General features: G+C 38.8%; 2 protein-coding genes across 5 annotated transcripts in view; both read left to right on the forward strand.

Moving 5' to 3' along the window:
- Positions 1-14769, forward strand: part of LOC115751586 — a 37604-nt gene that overhangs the window by 10254 nt on the left and 12581 nt on the right. For 2 of the 4 annotated variants that reach the window (XM_030689510.2, XM_030689508.2), the window contains exons 14-16: positions 1200-1373; positions 1468-1590; positions 1901-2369. In XM_030689510.2, the coding sequence (XP_030545370.1) occupies positions 1200-1373; positions 1468-1590; positions 1901-2062 (459 nt within the window). In that variant the 3' untranslated portion in view covers positions 2063-2369. Of the gene's footprint in view, positions 1-1199; positions 1374-1467; positions 1591-1900; positions 2370-14769 lie in introns of those variants that run through there. The other 2 variants (XM_030689511.2, XM_030689512.2) reach the window with 2 other exon arrangements.
- Positions 6831-11093, forward strand: LOC115751587 (cytochrome P450 734A1-like). Its single transcript, XM_030689513.2, has 4 exons — positions 6831-7416; positions 9289-9533; positions 9760-10108; positions 10565-11093. The coding sequence occupies exons 1-4, from the start codon at positions 6931-6933 to the stop codon at positions 10982-10984; spliced, it is 1500 nt and encodes a 499-aa protein (XP_030545373.1). The 5' UTR covers positions 6831-6930; the 3' UTR covers positions 10985-11093.

A 14769-nucleotide genomic window follows, 5' to 3' on the forward strand; every position in this document is an offset into this window, starting at 1 on the left:
CGTCCACAAAAATATTTACACATAAATTGTTGTTGATGGTGAAAATATTTTTCATTGACTAATTATGTCAAGCGATATATGCGATCAATTTTAGGAAAATGTTTTCCAAATCATTCATTTTCTGTTAAACAAGCACCCTAAATTGCTACTTGTTATTTGCCACGTTTGAATTTCCCTCTCCATTTGGCTTTACCACGGTAAGACGTCAACGATGCTATAAAATTGGAGTTCATGGGCTATGTGAGTGATATTTACACTAGTTTTCTCGTCAATCTAGCTTGGAGGGTCTATCACAATTAATGCAAATTATCAGTGAATGGTGATGCTCTTACTTGCTACTCATCAAGTTTTATCACTTTAGAACACTCATTCATCATAATTGCTAGTGGGGGAACACAATACTTAAAATATGAATAATGTCAAAATGCGTGGAATGGGAGCCATTTCGAGATGTAAATCTTTTCACAGGAATTCCTTGAAGTTTTAAATTTGAATTTCAAGGGTTAGTGTTTTTTTCCCCACTGCTGTAATCAATGGTTCTGCTTATTTGTCGTAGGCTTATTATGGTAATTTGAATGGAAGATCATGGGCATACTGCATCAATAATTTGGTGGACTGGTGAATTTTTTAACAAAGTATAATCCAACTGGGGTCAACTTTCTGACAGTGGCCTCAATTTGGAGTTTTGGACTTTAATAATACAGGGAACAAAATTCTGCATGCACAATTGTTGGAGATGCTCTCTGGTTATTTGATAGTTTGCAAGCCATGGTGTTTTATAGGCCTAATTTCTGTGGATTGATAGTATTAGAGATGTGATACCTTGTAATTTTGAAAAATGGAAGGAAAACTCTGCCTGTCATGTGAACAATATGACTAATTCAACATTTTAATTTCATCTAGTTGGTTTTTTCATTGACTTTTAGTATGATGATGTGCAATTAGGCGTGTTTCATTTCTAGGGAAACTAATTATGAGAAGTCTGAAGAAAAATAGTGAAGTACAAAAATTGATAAATTAGTTTTCTCTCTCCTCTCTTACTTTATTTATTAATTTTTTGTTTCCTCTCTTCCTTTGGATTGTTCTAACGGAATATAGATGGCACTGCTCTTGTTTATTAGCAGAGATGTACTGTTAAAGTTTAACTTTGTGATAATCATCATATTAATTGCTAAAAAAGGTTTTTCCCTTTTTTGTAGGAGTGGTGGACATATGTGTGTATGGGACCATCTGATCCTCATCCCAACTGGCACCTCGGGATGCGGGGGACACAACATCGTGCTGTTATGTGGCGAGTATGGAAGGAAGGTGGTACAGGATTTCTTTATTGGGGTGCCAATTGCTATGAAAAGGCGACAGTTCCCAGTGCTGAGGTAGTTGCTTCATCCGTGGATAATTTGTCGTTCAACTTCAAAATGCCAGCAATATGTTTTCCATGCATAAGTGGACTATTTTGTCATTGAGCAGATAAGATTTAGGCGTGGTCTTCCACCTGGTGATGGTGTTTTATACTACCCCGGCGAAGTTTTTTCATCTTCCCAGGAGCCAGTTGCTTCAATTAGACTTGAGCGCATCCTCAGTGGGTTGCAGGTGAGGCAAAAATACAAGTTCTTAGAGGTGCCATTGGTTTGACCCGCCGCTTGATGGAAAGCACTTTTTCACGTTTTCACCTGTTCTGGTGAAAATTTACATCTTTTCCATTCCTTTGGGCATTTGTGTTGTGTTTGCTATGGTTGTAGTGTTGCTATGGTTGTAGTGTGTGACTGAGGTTGTAGCATGATCCAGAAAGATGCGTGCCATATTTTAGCATGAAACTTGGATCTTTGGTAGGCATGGTGTTGAACTACTTAATATGATGTGTAACTGCATATTCTAAAAGACATCTCTCTGTGCTTTTTAGGACTATGAGTACTTGAAGCTCTATAGTTTGAAATATGGCAGAGATGAAGGGCTGGCTCTCTTGGAGAAGACGGGTCTTTATTTAGGTCCAGAGCGTTACACTCTGGAACACATGCCCATAGACATGATGCGAGGCGAGATCTTCAACACCTGCCGTTCGTGATTGGTTTTGCCTGGTCAAATTTTGTGCTATTTGTGTTTATTCTCTCTCACTGTAAATCTTGGATAATCGAGTGTAAAGGCCCAATGTGCTTATGGCAAAACTCAGTAGGTCACTGGGGCAATCCAGTTTATCTGAGGCATGATAGGGGTACATAGTGATCACTTATAAGACTTGCTTATGGCCGGGTCCACATATAGGTGATATTAGCTGTATTTATGCCCTGGTGCTGAGGCATCATATGTATTTGGATGAAAAGACTGTATAGTTCTTTTAATGCTTGTGGAGACTGCATTTGGGATTGGATGCATCATGTATAACCGGATGCATTAGATGGGCGTCTGGCGGATGCGTTATAGCTCGAGACATCTCCCGGAATCGCTCGGGCAAAACGAATAAGTTATGGAGAAAATGATACTCTTGTTGAAAATCATCTGTTGCTGTTGGTACTAGACATATGCATTTGTTTGAGCTTTTAATTTGGGATCCCGACATTGTATTACAACATGACTGGCAGTTATCGATTACTGAAAACTTGTTATGCTTGATGGCAAGCCGATTGATTCATGTTCTCCTTTTGGCCATCACAGGACTTCTCACTTTTCAGTAGCTCGAAAGTTCCAATGAGCTTCTGAATGTTAATGTGGCCAAGTAGGATAGACAAAGTTAGGGAATGCTCTCGGTTGATGTCGTGCATGTGACCGCAATCTTCACACACCAATGAAGAGGATTGACATGGGATTCACCTGATCTAAAGGTCATGTGGAGAGAACGCAAGATTTGTAAAATCACACATAAAAGAGATGATCATCCTTGTAGTTTTTGCTGGACCTACCCCTAACCTCCTCTTATAAACAAGGCATTGTCATGCTAGCGGTCTCTGTTGTCTTTCGGAACGACGGAGACCGGTTGGCCACGAATTCCTTTCACAAGTTCATTTGCTACCTGTTAGACTTGCGGAGGAATCTAACTGTCTCTTCCATAAGATTTGCTATACCTCAACTAATTCAATAAGAAACAATGCATGATCCACGTGATCTCTCCTGTTGGACTTGTGGTGGAATCTTAATGTCTATTCTATGTAATTTGCTTTACCTTAATTAATTCAATAAGAACAATGCATGATCCACGTGATCTCTCCAAGATAACTTCTTGTTTTGGTGATGCAATTTATGTCAATTCACATTATGTTAATCAATTTATATGTTAATTTAAATTGCGGTTGCTCATCTAGATTTATCAAAAGTTAAAATTAACTCTTTAACTTTCTCGTCAAGTCTAAAGCTTTATTTAAATATTAAAAGATTCTAAAAAGTTATATCTCAATACTCATCCGTATTTATGTATGTAACAAACCGAAATACAAGCCAATTTTTGATTTTCCCCTTTCATTTTCTTTTGTTTAGACCTTACTTGATTGGCCCAATTGTATCATTTGAACCTAACAAGATATGCTAATCGTATCAATCACGTCTCATGAAAAAGATATCCGTGTACTTTTCATGGATAAAAGGATGGGAATGGGGATTAGCACAAATACTCTATATCGTGACTACCATAAAAGTTTCCTACATCAGTCAATTTGAGTCATAAATTTTAACACACAATTGCGAAGGACTAATTCGCAATCTGAACATAAAAAAAAAAAAAACTGCATAAAAGGTAAAACTTATTAAGGTTGCATGCTGAGATAAAGCTTGTAATAAAGATGTTTAAGCTATTACTTTCACACTAATTTAAAGACAATCATGGTACTAGGACATGGAATCCTAGGATGGCACAAAAAATAAAATATTTGGTATTTCTTTTTGTATATTATATGGATAATCCGATCTGCAAGGATCATGATTGGAAATTATTTATATTAAATAATAATACTATTAACTAGTATATTGATGATGTTTCTGATATACTTCTTTTTTATTTAATTTAAAAGAACCAACATGGTGCGTTGATTCACAATTTTCTCGAGAATTTGCTCGATTTCCTTGAGAAAATTTGTGATATTTGTCTTCAAAGAGTAATGGTGCTGTTACTCTCTCATTTTCCTTTTAGGCGTAAACCCCAAAAAACCTTCTCTCATTAAAATTTGTTCTTTTTTTCCATGTCAGTATCATCAGTAGGCCAACCATTTCAATTTTTGTCTTACTACCTCTTTTGTTATTACTCCACTCAACCATCTCAATTTCCTACTCTGCTGCCATGAAATTATCATGCGTAGGTAACACTCACTTCAGCCTAGCATGCACTCAATCCTCTTTCATGGGCAAAACGAGGTTCAAGACTTCAACTCCGAAAGATAAAAGATCTTGAAAACCATTTCCATTTTTTGTCTCGCAAACTCTTTCTGTCATCAATCTGTCGACACAAAAAATAGTTCGCCCGTCGACACATGTGCCCGAGGCACGAGGGAAAGAGTACGGCACATGGGGACTATCATGTAGTAACTAATATACTAGAGGATGTTCGCGTGCTCATCGACGATCGCGTGTATTAATGCCCCGTGTCCAGTCGTCAAAGTACAGCGGTGGAATTGAAATAGTTGCTGATTCCAGCGCCAGCAACAGATTATGCTGCTTGAAATTTGAAATAATCAGGGCCAGATGCACGCCAAAAGTGCAGGATAATCATCGTTTGAACATCCGGCAGTAGAATAATTATTCGACTGTTATGTAAGACCCTATACAACCGCCTGAGGGCCTGATCATGGGATCGTAATTAACAAGAAACGTGGGCATGATCGATAAGGGCAAAAATGAGAAGATTCGTGTTGCTGCAAGCTGTTAGAGGCCCATCGACAGCTATATGACCTTTTATTTTTATATATGGCAGAAATAACCACCCAAGAACATGGTCAAGCAGTTCATGAAGAATGGCAAACATGGAAGCAGTCGATGAAGGCCATTTGAAAATTGCAATCGTCAAGGGCCGATTGAGCAATCCACCATTATAAGTAGTGTTAATACCACGAAAATTTCCAAACTGGTACACCCGTGACAAATTTACTTCAAACTTTTTTTTAATCACGAAAAATCACGAACCGGTACACCCGTGACAAATTTACCCAAAACTATTATTTGATGATCATAAAAAAATCCTAAACTGGTATACATATGACAATTTTACTACAAACTGTTTCTTTTTTATCATAAAAAACCCCAAACTGGTATACCTGGACAAATTTACCTTCCGTTAGTTTCGATTAAATTAGATTAATATCATGAAAAATCCCAAATTGATACACTTGCGACAAATAAAGAGTGAAAGTCCTAAATTGATGCACATTGTGTCATCCAACTTAACAATTTGACGATAAAATTTAAATAAAAACTAACAAAGGTGAATTCATCACAAGTGTACTAGTTTAGGGTAATTTTGTCTGGGATTTTTCGTGAGAAAAAAAATGGTTTGGGATATATTTGTCAAATGTGTATCGGTTTGGAATTTTTCATGATATTAACCCTTAAAAGTATCACCAGGCACCCACTAGAAAAAAAACCTCAACAAGCTAAACAAATTTATTTTTATCTTTACTTCCTGCGTCGTACTTTAATTTTCTTAACTGTAACTTTCAGATTCTCGTCGTCGAGTTAAACTCTGGTAAATATCTTTAGCTTAGACACTTTTCCGTCGAGTCCAACTTCGATAGAGTATCGAAACATTTTCAGGTTTCATCATTGAGTGAAACTCCGTCGAAGTTTGTTCACATTGGTTCACTTGTAATAATTGTACTTTCCAAACCTTTCTGTTGAGTCAAACTTCGGCTTGGTTCATGCTTGTATAATTTTATTGAAGTTTTATCCGTTGATTTCCTAATTTTTGGATCACTTCTATCCAGAATCACTAGAGAATCCTTTCCCTACATTTAAAAGAATTGGAGAACTATTTTGGGTGAAAGATATTTCGTTGAGGGGAGAAATTCCGGCGAAAACTCACATTCACCCATATTATCATAATATAGATTCCAACTAGGGGTGTAATCGACTCGAATCAAGTCGATACAATGCCAAGTATGAGCTCAACTTGATTCACAAAACGATGCTCGAATGTCAACTCAACTTGAGCTCGATCAGGCATTAAACTTTCGTCTTGAACATGACTCACATAGAAGTTGCAAATACTCTCGTTCTACTCGATTATAATAGACTGATATGTAAACTCAAGCTCCAGCTCAAGCTCGAGCTTATCAAACTCAATTAATTGACTTCGCAACATAGGGACACCATGTAATTTAAAGGACTTCCCAGTCTTTTTTTTTTTTTTTTTATAGTAATTATGAAGTAATTCCGGCAGTTAAAAATAGTAACTTGATCAGGATTTATTAGTTTAGGAAGGCTGTTAAGCTTCACGTTAGCAAGCTCGAGTACGACTCGAAATTAGGCGATTCTGTCTTGAGTACATACTGAGATGAGTCCGAGCTATTTGTGAATAACTTAAATTGTTTACACCGTTATCTCCAATTGATCACGCATAAAACAAGCAAGACAATGTATTAAAAACCACAAGCTCTTGTTAGAGGAGTGTTTAACAAGTATTGCATTAAACAACCTTTGTCATTTACAAAACACCATCTTTCTCTTTCTATGAACAATCAATACATTGTAAATGCTAACATTTCTTCATTAAATATGACTAAAAAGTGCCCTGAGAGCACTCATTAACAAGACCGCGATACATTATGTATTTTTTCTCACAAAACCCCGAAATTATTCGGAAAAAGCATAACACCACAGTTTGACCCGACATCTATTTAAGTGTGCTTAGCTTGCTTTACTCCTCCAGACCACGGTTTGCCAAAGTATAATTGTCTTACTCCATTCTTCTAACTTCTTGTAAACTTCTCATTCTCCACTCCCTCCCCCCCGCCAACCATGCTGTGGCTTCTTTTTCCAGTCCTCTTGCTAATCCTCATCCTTCTCTCAAAATTCACCTACTCCAATCTATGGATCCCGCTAAAGCTACAGCGCCACTTCGCAAAGCAAGGCGTCCGGGGCCCTGGGTACCGTCCGGTCCTCGGCAACACAGCGGAGATCAATCGCCTAGCCATGGAGGCTCAGTCGAAGTCCTTGCGCTTTGACCACAGGATCCTCCACAGGGTGGCCCCTTTTTACTACCACTGGTCCCTCAAGTATGGGAAGACTTTCGTCTATTGGTTCGGGTCGAGGCCCAGGTTGGGCATCTCAGATCCGGACATGATTAAGGAGGTCCTGATGAACACGGGCAGGTCATACGACCACATCGGGTTCAACCCGCAGGCCCGATTGCTGTTCGGGCAAGGCCTTATTGGGCTGGTAGGTAAGAAGTGGGCCGTTCACCGACGAATCGCTAACCAGGCCTTCACTATGGAGAGAGTCAGGGTAAGCACTGGAGGTAGCATAATGTCAAATTTTCATAGCAAAATACAATGTCCTTGTGATTTATGAACATGACATCTTAGTGCTGCACAACTCAACGCACTGCACAGTAATACATATTTAGAAAAAATAAACAACTAAATTAAAAAATAGAACATAGCAAGGAAATAAATCAGATTTCGGATTTACCTTGATTGATTGGTGAGACCTAAACCACAGAGAGAGACCACATTCTGCTTGATCGAATGACACAATATAGATTACAACCACACTCAAACCATTCAAACAATCTCAGTATTTCCCAGCTTCCAATCATACATAATAACCACAAAATAGGAAACCCTCATAATTTCCGGTAAAACAATAGTTCAATCTCATAAAAGAATTTACAAATCTCACCACATGATTTATTGGCTTGAACACCAAAAGCTCCTCTTGGATGCAATTCACGAAGAAACCCACTTCTTATGTAGAAAAGTTTGGGATCCCACGTATGAAGTACTTTTTTTTTTAGGAATTCTACTCAAATTAAGAAATCACTCAAAGTAGAAAAACATTTCACTAGAAAACCTACTGAAATTTGGAATCTTACTTGAATTGAATTTCCTTCACAAGTTGAAACTCAAGAAATATTTTCAACAATCTCCACGTTGGTTCAACTTAAGTCAAGTAACAATTGCTTCGTTGGAATCCGAACTTCGTCTCTACTCTTTCCACAACTCGTGATAGGCTTAACTACCATAAAGCCAAGTCATGCTTGAAATTCGCTATGACCGTGGAGCTCATCGGGATACCAACTTTACTTGCACCTTTAACTGCTCCATATGAATTTGCACATGTACCATAGATCAAGCATATGATTTATTCATCACGTAGGTAGTCACAGTAAGTGCATTCCCTTGGGACATTCCTAATCATGCCAGCATTAGAGAGCAATTTGTGGGCTGTCTCTAGTAATATTTTGCTCATCAACTCCACAACTTGTTGTTCATTGGCACTATCGCAATGCATCATTATGTATTCTTTCATGCATACTTCATTTAATAGCTCTTAGCAGAACTCCGTGTCGTCGTTAGTCTACACAAGGTTGATAGCCTTCCCTATTTTATCAAATCACTCAACTACCCGATCTTAGCAACAACATCAAACTTATGCCTTAGCACAAACACCCCAGTCTTCCGTGAGTAATCATTTATAGTTTTTAGCATAAATCTAACACTCTTCTTCAAAGGAACCGTAAAAACTTATGAACATCCAAGTGAATTAACCCTAAAATCTCCATGGTTTTTTGGCAGTCATACTAAATTGCATTTTTTGCCATTTGCTTAAGTCACAACCCGTGCATATGGTAGACATCAAACTCTTTAGGCTTCGCTAGCCAATGTACCTCAAACACATATGGTAGATATCAGACTCTAGAACAGATGCATTCGACTCTACTCGGAGAAATCCGCCCATTTCGCCTTGAAGCTCATGCAGACTACTATACTTAATTCTGCTCATTATCGCCAATGTATCTCGAACGACCTTTATTACTCCACATTCTAAAGTATATCGACACCCAGCTGAATTTTTGACAAAGACATGAAGTTCTTTTGAAATTCTGGAACATAACTCACTTTAGTTTTACGTTCTTTAAATTGCCGTATAGTCCTTGGTATTTTGGCGAAGATCAACTGTTCTTCAATTTGCCAAAGCGCATCCATAATGCAAGGGCAGTGCATTCTAACAATAACCAATTTTGTTAACAAGCAATCTGCAACTCTCTGGTTCCCATAAAAAGGGAAAAAGCACTGATACTCATTCAAAATCTCTGAACTATGAGTGGTTTGCTTCACCATGTTAATTGCTGAACAGACCTTTCATTCTGAGTAGGGGTGGATCCCGGAGATCCTGGCGAGCACCGCCAAGATGCTGGACACATGGGAGGATATACGAGGAGGAAGAGAGGAATTCGAGGTGGAGGTGCTGAAGGAGCTCCATGGACTCTCGGCCGACATCATATCGAGGACTGCTTTTGGAAGCAGCTTCGAAGAGGGCAAGCACATATTCGCCTTGCAGGAGCAGCAGATGCACCTGTACACTCAATCCACCAATAACATTTACATTCCTGGCTTCAGGTCTAATTAAACTTGCTCCATTTCAATCAATAACTAAAATTACTGTACTCATATTCTTATAGTATCTAAGGAATGGAACATATGTTGCATCGTTTCTATTTGTTTGTAGACTTTGCATCAGTAATCTTGATTCTATTTCTAGGAAAAGACACCATCCAATGATGTGTCTTTTCTCTAGCTCTCCATGGAAGATTAGACGATTCGCATGTTTCCATTCAATACACAGGTTCCTACCGACTCAGAAGAATAGGGAGATATGGAGAATAGAGAAGGAAATCCGCCAGTCGGTCCGGAAGCTGATCGAGAGCAACCTGAAATCGAGAGAGAATCTGTCCAATTTTCTGGCTCTCCTAACATCATCCCACGAAGAAGAAAGGCTAGGAGTGGAGGAAGTCATAGACGAATGCAAGACATTTTACTTTGTGGGAAAAGAAACCACCGGCACGCTCCTCGCTTGGGTGCTTCTCCTTCTGGCGAAGCACCAAGAATGGCAGGACAAGGCCCGGGAAGAAGTGATCCGCGTCTGTGGGAAAACAGGGCTTCCGGCTGTGGAAAATCTGAACGAGCTCAAGATTGTAAGTTAGTCACTTTTCCTCACTGCTCAGATTACTACAGATAGAGACCCATTTAGTTTTCTTCATTGGTTGTTTACTGTCTAACAAAGAAAAATCATCGTTTGTCTGATGTGTGTGATGAAGAACTTCTGTGCACATACAAGTAAGAAGTTTGAATTGTCTCACTTACCTATTCAGACGAAATTGTACATGACATGGAAATTATCTTCCAATGTTTGTGCCCTCAAGGTGTATTATACATGGGAGAGTTGGTCCCGATTAGTTATGTAGGTATGCCTTGCGTTGCGGGCTAATTAATTAATCTGGGTCGATTTAATATTCTAAGTTCACCATTTGAACATGCTCATTGCTATCAACTGGCATTTTTCACCACTCCATTCGCCTAATTTTTGAAAGTTTAGTCTGATTGAATAATTAACATCCTTTTTTTTTTTTTTTTTGAGAAAATTTAAACAGGTAACAATGGTATTGAATGAAACACTCAGACTATACCCTCCTGCTGTGATGGCGACGAGGAAAGCCTATAAAGATGTGCAGCTGGGGGACCTTCAGATTCCAGCGGAAACACAGCTCTACTTGGCCTTGGCTACTGTGCATCACGATCCCGAGATATGGGGCGAAGACGCAGAAGAGTTCAACCCAGCGAGATTCGCAAAGCCTCGAAAGCACCTGGCCTCGTTCCTCGGGTTCGGGCTCGGCCCTAGAATCTGTGTTGGCCAGAACCTGGCCATGGTCGAGGCCAAGGTTGTTTTGGCCATGCTGGTCAGGCGATTTGCTTTCAAGGTGTCGCCATCTTATGTTCATGCTCCCAAGGTTTTTGTGGCCTTGCAGCCTCAGCATGGAGCGCAAATCATCTTCAGGAGGACTCATATTTGATTATGTTTCATATTTGTTTTTGGACTTCTCTTTGTAACATGGTCGCATGGTTTGAGGGAAGACAATTTCGTGGTTTTTGGATAAAAGAAAGTTTATTTTGCGTCTGTATCTTGCAAATGATGTGCTGAAATCTGGTAGAGTTGTTCTAAGTCAAGCCCGTTTTTTCAAGTGTGTCTAAATTGTGCACTTATGTGTTGTCTTGTCTTATACCCTCCTCAAGCTTTATGGGATTTTTTTTTAAAGGATATATGTGTGAGTAAGTTGTGTTAGAGAAATCCCACTTTGGAGAAATGATATGGTGTAGAGCAGTTAATATCTTTTAATTGGCTTATAATTCATTAGTTGAAGGATTTGAGTGAAGTGAATTCAATCGAATATGTTGATAGGCTGGTAGATCCGATTAGATATTTTGATAGACTCAAACTTAAGCTCAATACTTGGCTCTCTCTTGTTATAAATATTGTCATGTTTTGCTTAGAAAAGTTAGTCAATAGAAACCATTTTAATTTTCAAATTTTTTTCAGTGAAATAAACGCACCCTCCATGTCAGCTATGACATGCAATGCAAACATCATCTAATAGGTTGGACATCGGTGGAAGGTTGGTTGGATCATTCGACTCGTGGCTTGGATTCTAAAGCATTAGAGGGATATCATAATTTAGTTTACGGACGCGCTAGAAGCATAAGTTGTCCCCTGATTTCTGGCAAATTACTTTGCTGTCATAGTTCATTTGACTGAAACCTTCGTCATTTAGTTAAAACTCAGGAAAATGGAAAAATTGTCAAAAAAATATTAAACCTTTAAAGTTTGTCGATTTAGTTTTAAACTTTTTTACCTTTTATCGATTCAATCCTTTTTTCCCGAAATTGCTAACATAGATGCCGACCATCTTATGTGGTACCGTCGGTACTGATGTTGATAATATTTAGTAATTTTTTTTATTTTTAAATTTTTTTTATTCTTTTTTCTTTTTGGGTTCAGAGGATGGCAAGGGCCGCCGCCTCCTAGGCAAGGGCCACTACTCCCTCGCCCAGCTGGCTTCTGAAGCGAGGAAGAAAAATAAAGGAAAAACATTCGAATTTTTGTTAAGATTGTTACAGGATTATTAAAAATTGTCCACGTTAACGTTGGATGGATTCCACGGTCCATGAAGTAATTGCTAGTCTAGAGGCAAGCATAAGCAGCCAAGAGTCAATCTGAACGAGGTAACCAAGCCAGGCTCCCAACTTCCCGCAAGCTAATTAAACTCTAACCAATGTTGTGTCATCGTAATCTATAACTTTCGAAACAATTTCCAAAGCAAATGTGTTGACATAAAGCACAGCACCTGCATAGAAGTAAGCTAAAAAAACAGCAGTGGTAAACTAATCAGAGCTTGTCGCTGATTCAAGCTAAAGATCTCCTTCGAGCGAAATTTTGGAGTCGCCCCCTCAGTCGACATGAACCAAGTCAAAAACCACACAGCAGAAACCAACTGCCTTAAATGATTAGGGAACCAACCCACGACAGCTCCCACCAGTAGTTTTAACCTAAAGAAAACAGCCTCCAAATTTGAATACGATCCAACAAAAAAAAAATGAAAAAGTAAGTTTGAATATGACGACTACGTAACAACAAGATCCAATGCTCTAATATACATGTGATCAACTTCCACCTACCAGCTTAAACTTTCCTAAACTCTTTATATTCATAGATATCTCTATTCCATTAACTTAACATTTTGAATTGGATTTTCTAACCGTTTTAATGGAGATCCAAATTTAAAGTGAATTTTCCCAGGACACGTCCATTTAATTAAATTGTGGATGGGTTGCGAATGTAGAATGTGACAAAACAGGATAGACTAAGTTTACCTAGTAGAAGATGCTCTTTGTTGCTCTTGTGTGTGTCAGCAAAGAAACCTTCTCTTTTTACAGAAAAAGCAAAAAAAAAAAAAAAAAACTTTACTCTGTTCTCATGTCATTATCATGCGTAGGTCAATCCTTTTTTCATCGATAATGCGAGACTCCAGACTTTAATTCCGGAACATAAGACTTCCTATATATAGAAATGTCCTTTTTTTGGCCAGCAATATAAGATCTTGTTTCGACCAAAAAAATAATAATATAAGATCTTGTTAAAAGAGGTTTCAATTTTTAGGGGTGTAATTGACTTGGCTCGGGTCGTTACATGCTAAACTCGACTCATATTTTGATAACCGAAATTCGAGTTGAGCTCGATCAAATGTCACAACTTAAACTTAAACTTGACTCAAATAAAAATTCAAAAAATACTTGAATTTGACTGGACTATAATAAAGTTGAGCTTAATATTGGCGAACTCAAGCTCGACTCCGTAAGACACTTGAGTAATTTGAGCTCCAATAGAAAATCCGAAAATAGGTGAGTTGATTTCGAGTAATCATGTAGCCAATTGATTATACATAATATGAGCTAGCAATTTGCATTGAAAATCACGGACTTTATTTGAAATTGAGTGTTTAACAAGTGACTAAACAAAGAAATGTTGTCATTTACAAAGCATATATATATCTGTTGTAATGCACAATCAATGTAGATGCAGATATTTTTTTTTATTAGGCTTAAAAAGTGGCCTGCAGGACCCAATATATTATCTATTTTTCGGCTCAAAACCATTAAACTATTTGGCCTCCAAGTTTAACCTTTCCTCTGTTTGAAGATGCACAACTAATCATTATCTTACTCCAATCTATGGATCCCACTAAAGCTACAGCGCCACTTCTCTGAGCAAGGCATCCGGGGCTCCTGCTACCGTCCGATCCTCGGCAACACGGCCAGTATCAAGCGCCTGTTTGCGGAGGCTCAGTCAAAGTCCTTGCCCTTTGACCACAGGATCCTCCGCAGGGCGGCTCCTTTCTCCTACCACTGGTCCCTCAAGTATGGGAAGACTTGTGTTTATTGGTTCGGGCTGAGGCCCAGGTTGGGCATCTCGGATCCATAAATGATCAAGGAGGTCCTGATGAACACGGCAGGTCGTACGAACAGGTCAGGATCAACCCCGCAGGCCAGGTTGTGCTCGGGCAAGGCCTTATTGCGCTGGTGGGCGAGAAGTGGGCCGTTCACAGGCGGATCGTCAACTAGGCCTTCACTATGGAGAGAGTCAAAGTGAGTATAGGAGGCGGTGTGAACTGTTGAATAGTCGTGGCACTACATCCCATGTCATCATTAGACGCGATTGATGAACATAACATCTTAGTCCTGCACAACCTAACACACTGCACAGTAATATGAAAAAAATGAAAGCTTTACAACTAACATACTAACTTTGATGGTTGAAGGTTTTGAAGTAATCAACTATGCCTCTTGTGGTAAAAGAGGTAATGATGCAAATGCAATCTAAAAAGTATATGGTAAATGGCCGTAAGTAAGCAAAGCAGATGCTCTGACTAAAAAAAAAAAAATTAGCAGAAGCTACTTGGATGTTCTTCAAATTGTCGTCCCTTTCTTGGGAATTGGGCGAAGATCAACTGTTCTTTAAATTGCCTAGGAGAGCATCCACACCGTAAGGACCCACGCATTAGTAGCCGCTTGTATTGTAAAAGAATCCCGTGACACTTGCTGGTTCCTGTAAAAAAGAAAAAGCATGAATTTGTATCGAGAATTGCCGCACTGTGAGCGGTATCGTTCACCACGTCAATTGCTGAATAGACTTCACACAATGCATTATCTTTCATTCTGAGTAGGGATGGATTGTTGGAAAATATAATTAAATGGGATAAACAACATAATCAGACTTTGATGCGTGCTAACACTCTCTTTTAAG

This window comes from Rhodamnia argentea, chromosome 2 (genome assembly GCF_020921035.1).
Source record: "Rhodamnia argentea isolate NSW1041297 chromosome 2, ASM2092103v1, whole genome shotgun sequence".
In the NCBI taxonomy this organism is placed as follows: Eukaryota; Viridiplantae; Streptophyta; class Magnoliopsida; order Myrtales; family Myrtaceae; genus Rhodamnia; species Rhodamnia argentea.